This window comes from Physeter macrocephalus, chromosome 13, assembly GCF_002837175.3.
Source record: "Physeter macrocephalus isolate SW-GA chromosome 13, ASM283717v5, whole genome shotgun sequence".
Classification (NCBI taxonomy): domain Eukaryota; kingdom Metazoa; phylum Chordata; class Mammalia; order Artiodactyla; family Physeteridae; genus Physeter; species Physeter macrocephalus.
The window spans coordinates 83,373,150-83,392,318 of record NC_041226.1 but is presented as its reverse complement, the minus strand read 5'-3'; the positions used below and the strand labels follow the sequence as shown (position 1 = coordinate 83,392,318).

At 63.0% G+C, this 19,169-nt stretch overlaps 1 protein-coding gene across 4 annotated transcripts in view; it reads right to left on the bottom strand.

The window, feature by feature from the left end:
- Nucleotides 1-19,169, bottom strand: part of NACC2 (NACC family member 2) — a 76,103-nt gene that overhangs the window by 26,530 nt on the left and 30,404 nt on the right. For 2 of the 4 annotated variants that reach the window (XM_028497336.2, XM_024126455.3), the window contains exon 2: nt 7,503-8,451. In XM_028497336.2, the coding sequence (XP_028353137.1) occupies nt 7,503-8,388 (886 nt within the window). In that variant the 5' untranslated portion in view covers nt 8,389-8,451. Of the gene's footprint in view, nt 1-7,502; nt 8,452-9,805; nt 9,870-19,169 lie in introns of those variants that run through there. The other 2 variants (XM_024126456.3, XM_028497337.2) reach the window with 2 other exon arrangements.

Below are 19,169 nucleotides of genomic sequence, written 5' to 3'. Positions count from 1 at the left end.
TATGAAAGACACTAGTAAGAGAGAGAAAAGACAAACTACAGTCTAGTAGAAAATGTTTACGAGTCATGTATCCAACACGGGACTTTCACACCTCGAATGTATAAGGAATACACCATATCAACAATACTCAATATCCAAACCACTCAATAAAAAGAGGGCAAAAGACTCGAAGAGGCACTTGACCAGAGCAGGTATACAGATGGCAAATAAATACACAAAGGGTGTTCCACATCATTAGGCATTAGAGAAATACAAATTAACACTGCAGTGTGACACCACTATAGACCATGAGAATGGCTTTTAAAAAAAAGACAAAACCAAGTGCTGACAAGATCATGGAATGACAGGAACTCTCCTGCTTTGCTGGTGGTGATATAAAGTGACAGAACTATTTTAGACAAGAATTTGGGCAATTTCTTATAAAGTTAAATATGCACTTACCATATGACCCACTATCTCATTGCTAGGCCAATTTACCAAACAGAACTGGCAATTCAAGTGTGCACAAAAACCTAGATGCCACGTTTGCAGCAGCTCAATCCATTACCACTAAAAACTAGAAATAAACCAAAGTTGCTTCGACCGGCAACTAGATAAACTCATCGTGGGAATATTATTCAGCAGTCAAAAAAAAAAAAAAAAAAGAACCACGAACTCACACAACACAAATGAACCTCAAATGCATTGAATCAAAAGGCCACACACTGTGTGATTCCACTGATGAGACAGAAAACAGACCAGTGGTCGTGGGAGTTGGAAGAGAGGAAGAAAAGACTACAAAGGGGCTGCAGGGGGATGATAAAATGTGGGAGGTGACTGCTCTGTATCTTGATTATGGAGGTGATGACATGACTATATACATTTGTTTAAACTCAGAGAACAATTTGCCCCAAAGAGTAAATTCTACTCTATTTAAATTTTAAAAGTGACTAAAAGTGGAAAAAAGACAACTGTCCGTTTCAAGTAAAAACAATAACATCATCATGAGGCTTATAGCCTATGAAGAAGTAAAATACATGACAACAATTTCACTAAGGACTGGAGCGGGGAAATGAAAACACACTGTTTCGAAAGTCTGAGTTCCACAGGAGGGGGTGATATACCTGAGAAGGTTGACGGGATAAATCAAAGATTCATGAGTCAGCTCCAGACGACCGAAGCATGGCGAGGGTGTGGGGGGGATGTCTAACCACTAGGTCAACAGCAGAGCTAAAGAGAAACTCTGGAAAAATTCAATCAGAAAGTGGTGGAAAAGAGGAAAAAAAGAAAACATGACTAGTAAAAAACTAATAGTGAGATGACAGACCTGAACCTAACCCCCTTGAAAATTACACTAAACGTAAATGGTCGAAAGATTCCCAATAAAAGATGGTCAGACTGGATAAAAAAGCAGATCTCAATCATGTGCTACCTATAAGAATTGAGCTTTAAGACATAGGTAGGTTAACAGTAAAAGGATGAAAACAGCCAACACCAGGTAAATAGTAAACATAAGAGAGCTGGCACAGCTATATTAATACCTGCATAGATCAGAAATGGATAAACTCCTTGAAACACAAATTACCATGGCTCGAGCAAGATGTGAGAGAAATCTGAACAGTTCTACATCTAAACTTACAGAATGTATAATTGAAAACCTTCCCATAAGGAACAAAAACAACAACAAAACTTCAGGCCCAAGTGGCTTCACTGGTGAATGAATTCTATCAAATGCTTAAGAAAGAAATAACATCAAACTTATACAAACTCTTTCAGAAAATTAAGGAGAAGAGACATAAGGTTAGCATATCCTCCTACAAAACCAGACAAAGATACTACAGGCAAACTACAGGTAATTAACCTTCATGAACGTAGATGCAAAATTCCTTAAGAAAACATTAGCAAATTGAATCCAGCAATATAGAAAACAATAAAACATAATGACCAAGTGGGACTTATCCCAGGAGTTCAAGGGTGGTTCAACATGTAAAAATTAACTGATGCAATACACCACATCAGTAAAATTAAGGAGAAAACCCATATAATAATTTCAGTAGATGAACAAAAAAGCAGTCCCATGTGTACGTGGATGTGCACAGCAGCACGATGATAACGGCCACACACAACTGCCACTGGTGCCATGTCCACGGCATGGGAGAATACCATCAACCACAAGGACCAAGGACCCACACTCAGAACCACAGGGATGAATCGATCTCAAGATACAGTAAATAAAAAAAGTCAAAAATAAAAGACTCCGTTCTGTGTGATCCCACTTAAGGAAAAATGATAGTGATGGAAAGCAACGGGGGCTGCGGTGGTGGGATGGGGTGGGGAGGACGCGGGGAAACATCTGAGGGAAGTCAATTGTTGTGTATCTTGACCGTGGTACTTGACTGATTACAGTGGCCAAACTCATCACCTGTACACTTGAAACTGGCACATTTTATTGTGTGTAAACGCTTTAATAAACAAAGAAGAGGGGGAGAAAAAGGCGGGACTGCCCACCCAGCACAGGCAAGTCTCAAACTCATTCTGCTGACGAGACAGCCAGACCAGAGTGCAGACAGCCTGACTCTGTTTACGTGACGGACAGAAGTATCCAGAGGACAGAAAGCAGATCCGAGGCTGCCCGCGGCTGGGGGTGGGGGAGGGGATGCCAGCAGAGGGGCGCAAGGGCCCCCAGGGTGACAGACACGTGTTCTCCATCTGACTGTGCTAATGGCACGACACCCAGATCTCAAATGGGTAATTCCATACCCGCGTCACCGAGGTATGTAAGTTACACCTCAAAAAAACTGGTTTAAGAAGAAATCTCAGGGTGTTTGGGGGTGTGGGGGTTAAACGTGACACTGCAATGGAAGCTGAGGCCAGGGAGAGAGGGGGGCCGCCCCTGGAGGCCCTCAGGGATGAGCCCCAGATGGTGCCTGGGGTGCCCGGCCAGCCCTCAGGGCAGCCTCCGGGGTATACAGTGGGACAGACACACTGGCGCTGGCACCTCCTTCGCCTGGCCTGAGCTGCCAGGATGCTGCCTTAAAAGAGCGGGAAGCCCCCGGGCCTGGGCAGGCCTCCCCAACCTGGACACCGCTGCAGCCAGGCCAGGGGTTGTGCTGGGCTCTAACGGTGCGGACGCTCCGGGCCCAGGGCAGGAGGCAGTGTGGGTGGCGGGCAGTGGGGCTTGCAGAACCCGCCCTGACTGCTCCCTCTCTGTGGGGCCCCCAAGCGACAGCCCGTGAGCTCTGAGCTGTGGGTGGGCGCAGCCGCCAACCAGGCTTCCCAGAGGCGCTGCTGGAGGGACGCCCTGCCGAGCGGAGGGGGAACGCTGCAGGCTCGGCCCGCCCCCCGTAAGATGGGACAGCAGCCACGCTGACCTCACAGGCCATGCTGGGAAGGCCTGGCCAGGGGCAGGGCTCTATCCTCCCACGTGCAGGAGCCATCTGAGGCCTCTGCTCGGAGCGGCGGAACCCGGGAACAGACGTGCTGCCGCGTGCCAGGACCCTCCCGCGCACCACCAGGGTCCGTCCCGCGTCCAGGCGTGGGGACAGTGGGCAGCGCCGGAGGGGGAGAGCAGGGCCACAGGGCCACCAGCTCACTGGCCACCAGCAGGGCGCCCCGCGGCGGTCCCCTCCTGGGAAAGGGTGAAGGTGGAAGTTCGGGGCTGGTGCGTAAACACCTAGGCGGGCCTGTGGGTCAGGAGCACATCCACCGGCAGGACCGGACGCCCGCCCGGTGAGGGCGGCGGGCCTGGAGGCCAGAAGGCGGTCAGAACCGCAGAGAACGGGGAGGGGGCCCGGGCTGGCGTGGGAACCTCCCCCTCCACGCCCTCTGTCGGCTCATCCGACACGTCGCCCCCCTCAGCCTCACTCCCGGGCCGAGGGGCAGCCTGCCCCGACGGCGGCCCCCCGCCACGATGAAACACCGCGTCAGGGTCCAGTCTGATGTCTCTCTGTGTCCACAGCAGGCAAGGGCGGGGACTACGCCCATCCCGGCCACCACTGCTCGCAGCCTGTGGGTACAGATGTGCCCAAAGAGCGTGAACAAGTAGAGACCATGGGAGCGGACCCCTCACGGCGGGGTGCCCTCTGCGCCCCGCCCACCCCCGGAACCCACACCAACCCCCCCAGGCCCGCGCTGCCTTGACGGGGCGGAGGGTGAAGGTGGAAGTTCGGGGCTGGTGCGTAAACACCTAGGCGGGCCTGTGGGTCAGGAGCACATCCACCGGCGGGACCGGACGCCCGCCCGGTGAGGGCGGCGGGCCTGGAGGCCAGAAGGCGGTCAGAACCGCAGAGAACGGGGAGGGGGCCCGGGCTGGCGTGGGAACCTCCCCCTCCACGCCCACTGCGATGTGGGGCGAGCCTGCCCGGCCCCGTCACGGTCAGGGCCTTCCCGGCGGCACCTCTCCTAACCTAACCGGTTAGAAGCCACCCAATACCCTCCAACAGGGAAGTGGATAGATCGACCCCGGCGTCTCCACTAGCGGACGATGACCCAGGACTGGGACACAGCGGAGGAACACCCAGGACGGAAACGGGAGACCACGCGGGGGCTGCTGGGGGAGGAATCAAGAGCCCATCCACTCGTCTGTAATATTCGATTCCTCCATTTCCACAGGAAGCCCATCACGCGGGAGCTGCTAACAGCTCTTCCCGGGGAGGAGGGTGGGGACGGGGTCTCCAGTGCGGGGCTCCGCGTCCTTCGCTTTCCTGCACAGGGCGTGCTGGAGAGAAGACCCCTGAAGGTCACTCGGGCCACCCCCTCCCTTGGCAGGCGGGGAAACCGAAAGGAGAAGGGACTCCTGAGAACCCTTATGCGCCAGTTCACCTTAGAACGTTCCGGATTCCACCAGCTCGAGAGACCTGCCCAATCCTTGTCCAGGCCCCGGCACGGGGCACCTGGCTACTCGGCTGTCCGTGGGGGGGTGTGAGGATGCCCCCTGGCCAGACCAGGCCAGCACACAGGGAGCCTGGGGTACGGGAAACCAGCGCCCAAGGAGCAGCCAGCCTTTGGGGACGGGGCCCCCTCTGCCTGCCCGGCCCCCACGGACCCTCCCCCCAACCCTCTTCCCAGCGCGCCCGGTGCCCAGTGATGCCAGCGACGTCACTGCCGATAACCTAGATTTTAACCAAGAAATCACACCCCCCCTCCCTGCCCCACTTACGGGCTCAGGGAGGAGAAAACCCAGACCGGAGCCTCCCGAGTCCTGTCGGAGACAGGCTCCCAGGCCACCGCCCCCAGGCTCGCGGCTTCCCTCCACCCCGTCCCACCTCCAACGCTCCCAGGGATGTGGGGTGAGGGGCTCACAGGCCTTGGCTGACCCGTGCCCGGCCCCAGTGGGACCCAGCAGCTGGTCTCAGCGCGGGAGGGACTGGTGAGAAAGCCCAGTCACAGTCAAGGCCGTGGGGCGGCTCGGCCTCCCAAGCCGCACCCCGGGCTGCCCGCGGCCACCTCCCTTGGCTCCTTGGAAAATCCAAGGGCGCAGGTGGGCCACAACCGTCCAGGTGAGGAGAGGTCCAGGCTCGTGCAGCCAGAGGGGCAGGTGCCCCGAGACGGGCTACCGCCTGCACCCACACCCAGCAATCCTAACACCTGTGCTGTTTCTGTCTTGGACACACCAAGGCCCGAGGCCACACTGGCGGGAAGGGGGCCATACAGGGAGGACCCTGGGGTGACACCTGAACTAGGGTCCTCTCCTGGTTCAGCACTGCACCACCAGGGACCACCGGTGGGCAGCCCCGCCCCTGGGCCCTCAGCAGATTCTGTCCTGACCCCTCCGTTGAGCCCTGTCCAGCTGCTGGCATTGGGGGGGTGGGGGTGGGGGTGGGGCCGCGGTCCTCAGGGGCTGCAGGGTTTGCCCTGAGCCCGTGTAGCCTGTTTTCCTGGGGAAGGGGCTTGGGAGCCACCCCAGCCCCCTCTGGCCCGGTCTGGGTGCCAACGGATCTTTCTACCCCCTGGGGGCTGTCAGGGAGATGGCGGGGTCAGGCAGAGGAAACTGCACACGGGTGGTTCCCGGGGTCCTGGCCTAACCCACCCCAGAGCTTGCGGGTTTCTTGGTGTCAGGAACACCAAGCCCTACCCCCTACCACCAAGAGGAAAAAACCCAGTCCAGACGGAGGTGGTCTGTGTGCTAGTATCCTGCGCGATTCATACAAATATGACAAAACGCATTCAAATAAAGTCATGAGCCCTGGGAAAACCAAGGCCCGGGACCCCTGGGGGGAGCTGCCCGGGGCAGTGCCTCCCCCGCAGCTCTGAGAAGGACCCTGAGAAGGGCCCACGTTGGCCAGACCAGAGACTGAAACCCAGCCGCCCAGCGCCACACGGGGACCGGCTGTCGCAACGGCCCGAGCAGTGCCCCAGGCCCCCTCTGCTCCCGCCCCCCAGGACGGATGGACCGGTGCCCGCCTGGAGGTGGAGGAGCAGGAGGCGGAGGGAGAGGAGGGGCAGCGTCAGCCCCATCAGGGCGCGAGGACGCGGCGGGTCTCAGGGGCGGAGAGGGTCTCCAAACTGCCCTGTGGGGCCCCAGCTCTGGGATGCCACTTCCCACTGGCAGCGTGCACCCGGGCCAGTCCCTGGACACGGGCCCCGCATGCAAATCAGGACAGGCAGCGGGCCCAGGCGCACAGCCAGTTTTCGGGGAACACAGAAGGCAAGGGGACACCTGACCTGGGGCCTTAACTACGGGACCCTTCACGCAGCAAATCCTGAACCGTCTCTGGCGACTGTGATGCAGTTTACAGGCAACACCAGGCGTCGCAAATCAGTGCGTGTCGGGTTTATAGATCCCAAATGCGGGAGTCCCCCCAGAATAAGTTGAGGGGGCACACGGTCAGTACAAGAGGCACTCTCTGGCCTGCCACCACGTGGCAGACGTGGTGCTGGCCCCAGGGAGACGGCCGTGACTGGGAGGGGCCCAAGGGACTCTCTGGCCTCCCTGAGTCAGAGGGAAGGCAAAAGCACACGGGTGGGGAAAGGGCTGAGGTCAAAGGTAGCGAAGATGGGCCTGCTGGGGCAGGCACCTCAGCGACAGGGACACTGAGGCCTCAAGCAGGTGAGTGACCAGTCTGGGTCCCACACTGCCCTGTGAACCCTCAGGCAGGTCCCTGGTCCACTGAGGCCCTCAGTCTCTTCATCAGTCCGGTGAAAGCCAGGGCCCTGTCCCACACGCCACGCTACGGCTGAACTCTCCCGGGCCTCTCATCTCACCCAGGATGAGTTTAAACCCCTTAGCTGAGGCCCTGCAAGGTGGACCTGCTCCTGCCTCGGCTGTCAGCTCCCGCCAGCTCGCCCAGCCTGGGCTGGGGACTGACCCTGTTCAGCTGCAGCACAGGGGCCACCCCGAACTGTGCCCCCGGGGCGCCCTGGCTCCCGGACGTGCCCGTCTTCCTGCCAGGCTGTGAGTGCCACGGGGTAAGGCCAGGTTAGCCTGGGTGCCCACGCAGGAGGTGCCGGGCGGGAGGTCCGCCCGTGCCCGCAGGCAGGCGGCCGCAGCGGTGGCGTGGGGACAGGCCCGCGCCACGCGTTACCTGCATAGCTGCCCGTGGCCTTGATGTACATCTGGCCGTACTGCTCCTCCACCATGGTGTCGTAGGCCTCGTCGTCCTCCTCGTCCTCCTCATTGTGGTAGGAGGTGGGGCTGTCGGTGGTGGGCAGGCTGCTGGCCCCCGGGCTGGTCCGCTCCCCCTGGGAGTACTGCGCCTGCTGGATGCTGGGGATGAGGGTGGCCAGGCTGGGCACCCCGTAGTAGGAGACCCGGGGCAGCCTGAGAGGGGCCGTGCCTGCCGCCACCGCGGGGCCCGTCGCCACTGTCGCGCCGTCCCGGGCGCCCGACTCCAGCGGGCGCTTGGGGGCCAGGCCTGGGCCCGCGGCCAGCGGCAGCTCCACGGCTTCGTGCTTGACGCGGGTTAGCAGCGGGATGGGCACGGAGGGGGACACGACGTAGGGGGGCGCGGCGGTGACCGGCTGCAGCTGGTTGCAGGGGCTCTGGGGCTCGGAGCTGGCGTCCTCGATCATAGCGGTCTGCGAGTCGCAGTGGGGTGAGCTCACCTTGAACATGAGGTCCGTGCCGCGCTCCACGATGTGCTGGATCTGCAGGAAGCCGGCCGTGTACATGACCACGAGCTGCTCGCTGGCCGCCATGGTCAGCCTGCCCGTGTAGCAGAAGGACAGGATCTGCTGGAAGCAGGCGGGCGGCACCGTGCCCGGCAGCTCAAAGGCGCTCTTGCTGTTGCCGCTGAACAGGTCGCGGAAGTAGAGGCTGCTGGCGGCCAGGACGGCCCGATGGGCCTTGAAGGCCTGGCCCTTGACCACAATGGACACATCGCAGTAGAGGCCCAGCAGACGCTGCTCGTTGAGGCAGCCGAGCACGGTGTTCCCGAAGTTGGGGATCTCGATGTGCAGCGTCTGCGACATGGCGGGCGGGGGCGGCGGGTGGGCCTCAGACTCTCAGTGCGGGAGCGGCCGAGCGGGGCACATCTGCGGGAGAGAGGGCGCGGGGCGCCACGGTCAGGGTCGGGCTCCTGGAAGTCCAGCGGCCCACCGGCAGGGCCGAGCCCCGCACCACCCCGCTCTGCCCCAGCGCCCGGGCCCCCCCCAAGACCCTCCAGCCGCAACGAGCAGACCAGGTCTCGCCGCAGACCCGGCCGACGGTGGGACCCTGGCAGGGCCCTCGGTGCCGCCCAGGATGCTAGAAGCCCCAGCTGGGTTTCCAGCTGGGGTGGGGGTGGCGGTGGGGCCGTGGGGTGGGGGGGCCCCCCATGCCACCCTGGGACGCTCCCAGAGGCCACCCAGCAGAGCGCGTAAGCCCTCGGGGCCGGGAGACACCCCGTCCTGGCAGAAGACGAGAACAGGCCTGCAGGCGGCGGACAGACGGGAGGACGGGACTGGGCGGTCCACCCACAGCACTGGAGGGGCGAGGGCGGCAGGCCCGCATCCGCACAACTCTTCTCCCAGGAAAAAGTTAGCAGCAAGGGAGCCCCTCGCCGCCTGTCCCCTGGGAGGGGCCCGCACCCAGAGCGAGGGGCAGGGCACCGCGGTGTGTGTGGCGGGCGGTTTCTCGGAGGCTTTGCTTTCGGTTTGCTTTTCCCCTTTTCCCTAGAGCAGCCGTGCAGAGGGCCCGCCAGGGGGGGCATTCTGCCCCGCCGGCTTCTCAGCCGCCCCTTCGGCCCTCGGGAGAGGCGGGCAGGAGTGGTTGCCTAGGGAAGTGAGCTGAAGCTGGGAGAACTCAGCCTCTCCGCCACCTCTGCTCGCCCTCCAGGCAAAGGAGACCTCGGGCCAGAGGGGCTCCGAGCCGCGCCCGCTCCCCCAGCCCGAGCTGCCTCGGGGCCCCGGCTGCCAGCCCAGGAGCTGGGAGCCCGTCGCAGCCCCACCTGCGCGCCCTCCCGGCCCCCCACTCCCGACGCCGGCCGATCCCTGCCGGCTCGCTCCCAGCCCAGGTGACTAAAGGGGTCGTGGGGAGACAGGGGAGGGCCGAGCAAGGGACCGGCCGCTGCCGGGAGGCTGCCGGCCCGCGGGGTCTGGGGACGGGGCTCCCGGGCTGCGGATCCGGTGTCCGACTCAAGAGAAGCGGGGCCGGGACGGACGGGCCGGAGGAGGCGCCGGCCCAACTCCGCGCAGCCGGCGCCCGTACAAAGGGCCGCTCGGTCCCGCGGGAGGAAAGTGCGGGCGGCCACAGAGGCGCCGGGCGGCCGCGGAAGGAGGGCGGAGCGCCGGCCCGGCCGCCGACAGGAGTTGAGCAGGTGGGCGGCCGCTCGCGGGGAGGGCCCGCAGTGCCCCCGCTGCGGAGAAGTTGCCGGCCTGGCCGGTGGCACCGGCGGCAGGGGAGACCTACCTTTGGCCGCTGCCGCCGTGGCCCCGGCACTGCCCGCGCAGCCTGGCAGGGGCAGGCTCGCCCGCACGCCGGCCGCCCGCAGCCGCCAGCTGCTCCGGGAATGCAGCAAACGGAGCGGGAGCCCTTGGGGTGGCGGCCGCCCGCAGCCGCCAGCTGCCCCGGGAATGCAGCAAACGGAGCGGGAGCCCTTGGGGTGGGGAGGGCGAGAGGAGCTGCGGGGGGGGGGGAGGAGGAGGAGGAGGAGGAGGGGGAGGGGGAGGAGGGGGGGGACAGAGAGTCTCGGCTGGGCTGGGCCGCGGCTCAGCTGCACCCAGCCCGGCTCTCCGGGGCAGCGCACAGCATCTAAATGAAGAGGCCGGATGCAGACGGACATTCAGGCAGCTCTCGGGAATGAATAGCCGCCTTTGATTTGGGAGCCGAAGTAAATGCCAGCTCCCAGCCCCGGCTTTAAAAACAGTGGAGTGTTGGTGCCAGAGGAATGCACGGCTCCGGGTGTTGGTACAAGACAGACTTTTGATGACTCACACTGCAATGCAAACAAAGATGGCAGAAATACTGTACTGTACGTGGAGAGACGCCTCGCGGTGCCACGGCAACTGAGACAGCCTGGAAATTTATAGCGCAGTTTTGCATATGAATTACCTAGTAAACTGCCACCCTGCCATCCAGTACAGCCCGAGTGTCAAAGCATTTAAACTATGCCAAACAGTCTGCAGGGCTGGCAGAGCGGCCTATAACTCCTGCAGTGCAGGCGGTGGGGGGGCGGGGGGGGGTGCCGGATGGGGGCCGGCGAGGGGGCAGGGAGGCCAGGGGGTCGGCGCAGACAGGGCAGAAGCTGGGTGAGCAGGGGAGGAAAAGAAGGGAGATGAGAAAATGAGGCAGAAAGAGGTGAGAGCAAGGGGCCAGGGAGGAAGAGACCCGGCCCCCCTTCCCCCGGCGCCCGCCTTCCCCCCTTCTTGGGGTCCCAGAGCAGCAGGCCCCCCTAGTCCGGTCCCAAAACCCCAGGTAATCACCCTGTCCCCCAACTCCCCAGCCGGGGCAGCTCTCTTAAAGAACTACAACTTGGTGATTACAACCGGGGACCAGGCCCGTGGCGGCCAGCAACCAGGCGCCCCCGAAGGACCCGCCCTAGTCCCTGATGGACCTGCCCCGGAGAGGTGGCGGCACACGCACTGCCCCCAGGTTACCCGTGTGGCCGGGCCAGCAGTGCGGGGTCCACAGTGTCCGCCGTCCACTGAGCCTTTCCTGGGCGGGGGCGGCCGTGCTGTGCCCACTGCCTGTTTTGCTGCAGAGGATGGCACCTTGTTCTAGGCTCAAGCCCCCACCTGCTGGACAGCGTGGGCCCCGGGGCAAACCACTGGCCTGCCCAGCCTCAGTTTCCCTGCTCGCCACCAACTGTGGCAGCCCGCAAGAAGGGGCAGGGTTGAGAGTGGAGATGGCCAAGGAGCGTCTGTCTCCTGCAGCACCCAGCATCGCCACCATCAGGTGATGCTGGGGCAAGGCGGGGAGGGGGGGCGCTACAGGCAGCACCCCTCCCACCGTCCCTTCCGAGGCATCCGGAGAGAAAGAAAGAGCCATCTGGCGCCTCCCCATTCACACACCGTGGGCTCAGCTTCCGAGACCAGATAAAAAGCTGCTGAATGGAGAGAGGGAGGAAGTCCAGGTGTAGGGAAGCCGCCCAGCGAGCTGCGGCCAGCAGAGGCGGTTTGGTGCCTCCTGCATGGGGCTGCTGACACCTCGAGGGGTGATGGCGACACAGGCCCGCACGTGGAGTGTTAACAGAAATGGTCCCCGCTCGGTGCTCTGGGGACCCGGGGGCTGTGTGGGGAGAGAGAGCGGGGCTTGGCCGGGCTTCCTCCCGCTCGAGGCCTATGTGGGGCGGCCACCATCTCAGCACCAGCCAGGTTTCACATCCTGGCTTGGCCTCGGCCACCAGGTGACGGACCGAGGGCCCTTACGCACCACGCTCTCGGGTCCACATGGACGCCCGGGTCTGCACACCTCCCCTCACCCGCACTGGGTAGCCTTGCCAGGCCCCCCAGACTGGGCTGTGTCATCCTGGTGGTCCCCCTTTCCTGGGGCCCAGGAGAAGCCCACTAGCCCCAAGAGGAGGGACTGGGGCCTCGGGGGCGGGGGCGGGCACAGCCCCATGTACCTGCCCAGCCACAGAGGGGGGCAGACTGGGCACACATGGAGCCAGTGTGGAGGGACACTGGGAGGGAGCCAGAGGGACACTCAGAGGCCCGAGGACAGTGGGACCCGTGACGGGTAGGGAAGGGCAGGGGCCAACCCTGGCCTGGGTGCAGGACACCCAGCCTTCCACTGCCCTACACGAGCTCTCCCCTCCGCTGTGCTGCACCCAGGCCCTCCCTGGGTGGAGGAGAGCTGCCACCATCAGGCCCCTGCTTCACTGCCAGCTCCGCAGGCAAGTCCCCCAGGTGCCACGCGGGAGCTTGCTGAGGCTGGGAAAGTCTGTCCGATGCCTGATGGGCGTTTCACCCGATGCTGGGCACAGCCAGGCAGGGCCGCAAGAGAGGGGCTGTGCGGCCCAGGGACACACAGCACAGTGGGGAGGGCCGCCACGGGGCCCCTTCACCCACCACCGGGAGCCTCCCGGAGAGTGAGGTGGGGCCTCCTGAGCCAGAGGGGGGCTCTCGTGCCGTGAGAGGGGACGGGGTGACCAAGCCTGGCTGGGGTGGGCGGAAGCTGCAAAGGTGCAGCGTGCACGGGCCCCCAGAGGGTCCCAACTGCCCAGGGCTGGGCAGGGAGCAGCCAGGTTCTGAACTGAGAGCAGGGAAAAGCGAGGTGTGCAGAGCCGACCCTTCCAAGAGCGGCTCCTGGGTTCCGCTGGGTACCACCCCACATGCCAGGCCCGGCGCCAGCCACCTCAAATGCAGGTCCTACGGCCTCCAGCAGAGGACTCCACGTCTGGGATGCCCTCCTGGGAGGGGGGTCACGTTCACCCTTCGATGGTGACCACGATGTCGAGGCAGACGATGCCATTAGGAAAGCGCTCGGCTAGAGACCGGCGCCCGCCTAGGCCCCGTCCGTGCTTCACGGGCCTGCCCCCCCGGGCTGCGGCCAGACCGGTCACCCAGAGAGGGGACCATCCTCCCCTGGAAGGTGACGGGGCCGTGTGGCCCCGGGGATGGGGACAACCAGCCCTGTTGTCGCCGTGTCCTCAAGCCACCTGTGCGGGTGAGGCCGCCGCCCCACGGCCCAGCCCAGGACAGCCCAGCACGAGCTGGTTTCAGGTTGCTTTCTTAGAAGCCTCGGCCGGAGCGAGAACAAAGCTGAACTTTAGGAGAAAAGAATAAAATAAAGGCTTGGCTTACACACCCAGGACTGTGAAAGCAGGACGTGCCGAGGGCCGATCCATGGGCAGTGGCCGGAGAGGAGAGGGGCCAGGGGCCTGAGCTGGCCTCCCCTGCCCAGCCCTACACGACCTCCTTCCCCTTCAGTGCCTCTGTCTCCCCACCCCCTGCTACCCAAGCAGCACCACCTCTTCTGTTTCCCTCCACAGCAAGACTCCCGTGCCGTCCACTCACGGAAGGTCCTGAAGAGCCGGGAGGAACATCCGAGGTCCTATCTTTGTTCATCCTGGCCGTCCTCAAAGCCACTGCACCACGGAACCCTCCCCCCTCATAATGCCCTTCAGAACGGAACCCACTTTGGGACATAACAAAGCCGGAGTCCAGCCCCTGCAGCTGTGCCAGCCTCAGGGGAGGCCCTTGCCACACAGCCTCTAGACCTCCCCAGGAACAAGTGGCGGGGGGGGGTCTCTTCTCTGTGGACCCTCCCTTGGGAACGGCTGGGATTATGGGTTGTCCACCAGAATGCCTCCCAGCCCCCGGAGGGCCACGCACCCACAGGTGGCCGAGAGAAGGAGGTGGGGCCATGAGCCCCAAGAGCTGCCGACACGCGTGCACACAGAGGCCAGGGGGCATCAGAGTCCAGCCTCCCCCACCCACCGCAGACCCTAAAGGGCCTGCTTCGGCAGAGGCATGGCGCCGCGCGGGAACGCAGCGTTTAATTTCTGCAGAGCACCACCAGCGAGACAAATTAAATTAAATTAAATTACTTTGCAGGATTTAATTTTACCAATCTAATAAGCGGACTGGACCTCGGCAAACGCACGGCCATTAAACACAGCCACCGCGGGGGGAAGAAGGGGGCAGGTGTGAACATTCTGGCAGCAGAAAAAGGGGGCAGGTGTGAACATTCTGGCCGCAGAAAAAGGAGCCCCTCTCACCCCCAGCACCTAGCCCCCAGCCGGGGGCCCATCCCCGTGGCAGCCCCACTGCCCGGCCGCCAAGCCCTGCCGTCTCAGGACCTCGGGAGAAGCCGGCCTGGCAGCAAGGCCACCTCCTAAAAGGCAGGGCACTCCGGAGTTGGGGCCAGGCCCCAGCGGCCGCATCCCCCAGGGCCGTGTCCTGCAGGGAGGTGGGCGGGTTACTGAGTCAGCATGAACACACGTGGGCGCGTCGGGGCGTCAGGAATACCGCCCAGGCTGCCCCGCGGAGGCTGTCAAGAGAGCGTGGGCGAGGCGGGGTGTCACTCTGGACAGCAGCCATCAGAGCGACGGCCTTGCTTTCCGATTACAATTACAGCGCAGGCTCCGGTTACCAGGCTCTCTGGCACCCCCACCTGCAGTCCCCCATTGATGCTCTGGCTTGGCTGTGAGCTCTGCTCCTCCGAGCGGCAAGGGGGAGGCGGCCTGGGGCTTGACCCTTCGGAGGTCCGGGTGGCTGTCTGAAGCAAGGCTGCCCGGCTCAGGTGTGCCAGGCCCCCTGAAAGCTGGGCGAGGCACCGGCCTGCTTGAGCCTCAGGTTTGCATTAAACTTTTAATACACCACAAAGCAGGGCTGGGCTGTCAGGGGGCCAGGCTGCTAATGGAAGGCCCCGGGCAGGGAACCAGGGCTCCAGGGTAGGGTCTCAGCTGCTCGGAGCCCCTCCCCACGGTCCTGACTTGTGTGCTCGCCTCCCAGCCCCACCCCCTCCAGGTGGGTGCAGAAGAGGAGGCTGAGGTACCCAGAGGATGAGCTTCCTGCCCAGGCCTCTGGCCTGGGCTGCACCCAGTCACCACCCTCGCCAGCTGACTGCTTTCAACACCCATGATCCCGGGCAACCGAGGTCATCAGGAGGGTGGGGACTGACCCGGCTGGACTGAGGGACGCTGAGGCCTGGACTTGCCCCGGGCCTCCAGGACTCTGCTGCAGAGGTGAGAATTCCTCCTCAGCCTCCGCGCCTGGCTGTCCTGGAGTCCGCTGTGCTCAGGGCAGGGGGCGCACAGGCCTTGGGAAACCTCAGGGCCACTCGGGTCCGGACTGTGCCCACCCCCACCCCCCCACCCCCCCACCCCCCCCACCCCACACACCCCACACACCCCCCCACTGGTTCACTGAGCCCCAGCAAGAGGCCCCTGTGTTCAGCCAGGCACCTGGGCAGCCTGCACCCAGACCACAGCCTGGACCGGCATCAGGCATAAGAGCCGGTTTTAACTGCACTAACAAATGTTTGCCTAGAAGCGGGTTTTTTTGTTTTTTTTTTTTTCCAACCAGAGAAGGGCAGCCTGGGGCAGCCTGCACCCAGACCACAGCCTGGACCGGCATCAGGCATAAGAGCCGGTTTTAACTGCACTAACAAATGTTTGCCTAGAAGCGGGTTTTTTTGTTTTTTTTTTTTTTCCAACCAGAGAAGGGCAGCCTGCCAGAATCTGCAAATTCAAAAATGTGCTTATCAGTCCGTCCCCTGCCGCCCCAAGAAGAGAGCCACAGATGCAGGGCTGGTCCTCAGACGGAGCACACACCTAAGTGCCCTGCCAGCCCTCCAGACAGCACCCCCAGCCCCCCGAGGGCCCAGGGCACTGGGTGCGGCACCCACAGCCAGGCCCCATCAGCCCCACTGGCTGCAGGACCACAGGTGCTGGGCGGGGGCTGGGTGGACGTCCTCCCAGATGGGACAGCAGGCCTGGCGTCACACAGCACGTGGCCCATGCGGTGGGCTCTGAAGAGGGTCCAGCCTAGGGGTCTGGGTGGCCCAGCTCATCCCATGTGCGGGGGGACAATGCAGCTGGGGCTCCTTCCGACATGCCACCGCCCACCAGGCCTGACTGCCTGCCACCAACACGCCAGCCTCTGACCCTCCGCTCAGATGTTTCGTGCGGAGAGGGGGTCGGGAGCCAAACAAACAGGGCGTGAGCCTAAAGAAACAGCAGCGGCCGGCCCAGAGGGACGGCAGTGGCCCCTATGAGCCCACCGGCCCACCCTGCACCCACCAAGTCCATGGACTAGCCATCAAATGGTTCCAGAAGGCTTGGGAAGAATTAAGCAGTGTTTTGAACAGAGCCGACAATCTCTCTCACCCGTATTTGTAACTTAAATACCGTAAGCTTGAAGAGCGTCCCCCTCGGGCATCGTTTAGTAACTTAAAAAGCCAGATCCATGCCTGCAGACGGCACCCTACTCCTCCCTCGTAGGCTGAAGCTGGGTTTGCCCCCTGCACCCAGGCTGGGGGCACTCGGGGGCCGGCACTGAGAGCAGGGGCTGCCCGAGCTGGGCAGCTGGGCCCCTGGAGCCAGACTCGCCCCCCTCGGCCTTACAGCACCTTGCTGTCCCCTCTGAGCGCTGACGGGGGTCCTGAAGGCGGCCAGGTCCCGGGCGGCAGGTGGACAGGGTGCGTGCCAGGCCCGGCCGGTCACCCAACTCATTAACGACAGCGCCTCTGCACACACTCCCATCTTTAATATTCATAGCTCTCCTCATCTGCATATCATGCCATAAATAGTCGAGGTAAGACACAAAGCTCCCCTGCATTTCTAATTATGCTGAAAAATCTAATGTAAATCAGACCGACACAGAAATACTAAATCAGCTGCTGGGGTGAGGGGGGGCAAACAGGCTGAGACGGGGTCACGGCGCACCAGGTCCCACCTCCACGCTCCCGCCAAGGTGGCTGCTGGTGGGCGCTGGCCCAGGGCCCCCCACCCCCCACCCCCGGCCTGCAGCTGGGCGGCGGTGTCCCAGGCCACTCCGCAGCCAGCCTCACCCCCGCGGCCCTAAAGAAAGAGACAAGTGTGGGGCAGGGGATATGCCCGTGGCACCTCAGGGACCCCGCCGCTCCTCCCCTGGGGCCGGCCAGCCTGTCCCACCTTCTCCCGAGGGGCTCCCGCCAGCGTGCCCCCTTACCCTCCGCACTGGGGGACACCCAGCCACCCATTCCACCCAGGGGCCCAGTTCCTGGGCTCCCCTGCATCCACATTTAACCGGCTCTCCAGAGGGACCTGAGTCCACAGCAGAGGAGAATCAGAGCAGATGTGGCCCCAGCCCCAGGCAGCACCCCACTCTGGGGATGGCATTTGGCAAGCAGGAGGCGCAGCCAGAGCACCAAGCCGCTGAAGGGCGTGGGGACAGGGCTGGACGCGACAGTGGGCCCCTGACCCCCGAGGGGCTCCAGCCCTGCACGGGCAGGAGAGGCCCGCGTGGGCCTCCGCTCTGCCCTCGGGGCCCAGCGCCCCCGTCTGCGGGGAGACACAGCGTAGGGGCTACAGAACTGAAGGCTCCGGGCAACTCAGAGCCCGACACAGCACCAACCCTCACGGGCGGGCACCAGAGGGGCATCCGGGGCCCTGGTTAGCGGCACTGACACCAGATCTCAGGGTCCCTGGGAGCTGAGGTGCAGCTGGGGCAGTGGGGGCATCTGGGGGCAAAGCTGCTGCCCAGGGAGCCCAGGAGGTGCAGAGCCAACAACAGGTGACCCGGCCTGCATCAGAGCACACGTCTGTCTCCGTTCCTTCAGACAGACCCCAGCACCCCTGGCCCCCACGTTCCCGGGCAGCCCCAAGCACTAGCGCTCAGCAGACACCCTGCCCAGCCCTGGTCCCGGCCCCCCCAAGTGCAGCCTGGAGTCGGGGCCCCTGGGCTGGTGCACCTCTGCCTGTCCTGGGGTGCAGAGGCGGGGCCCCCAGAGGGACCCGCAGGAGACACAGGCCCGAGTGACACGGGGGTTACCCCACTCTGCCTTTAGAGAGAGACGCAGAGATGCCTGCTGCCCGCATCTGCCTGGCATCACGCCCAGACCTATTTTTAAGCCCATTTACTAGAAATCCCACAAATTAAAGGAAATACGGATAATGCAGTAAGAATCCTGGGGGCCAAATAAAAGCTACACATAATTGTCCTCGTGCTGCAGCGTGAGAATCTCAACCACAAAACCAGATCGCCCCGAAGCACCCCTGCGACGTGGACACGTCCTGGGCGAGGAGGAAAGTCCAGCGCGCAGGCTGAGGCCGACGGCAGGGCCACGAGAGGCAGTTATCGATATGAAAGATAAAGACCATAAATACAAACACCCGACTTTGCAGCCGGGGAATGCAGATCTCCGGCAGCTACTGACAGCACGTTGGGTGGCGCGTTCTTTCCTAGAGGTGGGTCCAGGCTGTGGGCAGGACCCCCCTCTCCCCATCCCGTGGAGGCAGCTCCTCTGTGGGGCAGGCTGGGGGGCGCCAGGCGGGGACCGGGGGACCGGGGGCCTCCCTCCCAGCACCTGGCCTCGGCCACAGCTCTCTCGCTTCCGCCCCCCTCCCCCGCCCCCAAGTTTCACGTGGTTCCCAAGACAAGCCAGGAGGTGGGGGCTATGGAGACCCAGATCTCCAGAAACCAAGGCCCAGGGAGGGGACCAGCCAACTGGGTTTGCCCGGGAACGGGGGGGGGCTCCGTGGGCACCCCGGGAAGGGCCAGGCCCCCCAAGACAAGCTGGTTGGCTGAGGTGAGAAGTTGAAAGGCCTCACATGCGGTCCCCCAGGGTCAGGCCCAGGCCTCCTGGCCTCCAAGGTCGAGGGCCGTCCTGTAGGCTCGCAGGCTCGCCAAGGCCTCAAAGATGTGATCAGGACAGAGGACAAACAGCCAGATCGCCCCTGGGTAAAAAGCATCAAAGACGCGTCTGGGTGGGCACCAGGCCCCTGCAGACCCTCAGGAGCCCCGGGCATGTCCTCCCCAGCCCTCCCCTGCTCGTTCCACCTGCCAGGTATCCAGGTATCCGCTATCCAGCCGCCCCTTCACCAGAACCTCCCCCTCTGCATCCTGAAGCCCACCAGCCCCAGACACACCGGGCGCCCTGAGAAACTGTGGGTGTCGGGGGTGGTGCACAGGTGGAAGGGGAGCCCAGGATGGGGAGATGCGTGTGTGTGTGTGTGAGAGAGAGAGAGAGAGAGAGAGGGGTCCCTGATCCCTTGGCCGGAGGTCACACGGTTCATCCCGAGCTGTCACTGGGTGGGGATAAGGCCCACCGGCCCCACCCCATTCTAGGATGGAACAGACCCTCCCCTCGGGGGCTCGGGCAGAGGAGGCAATGCCAGGTGGGTCAG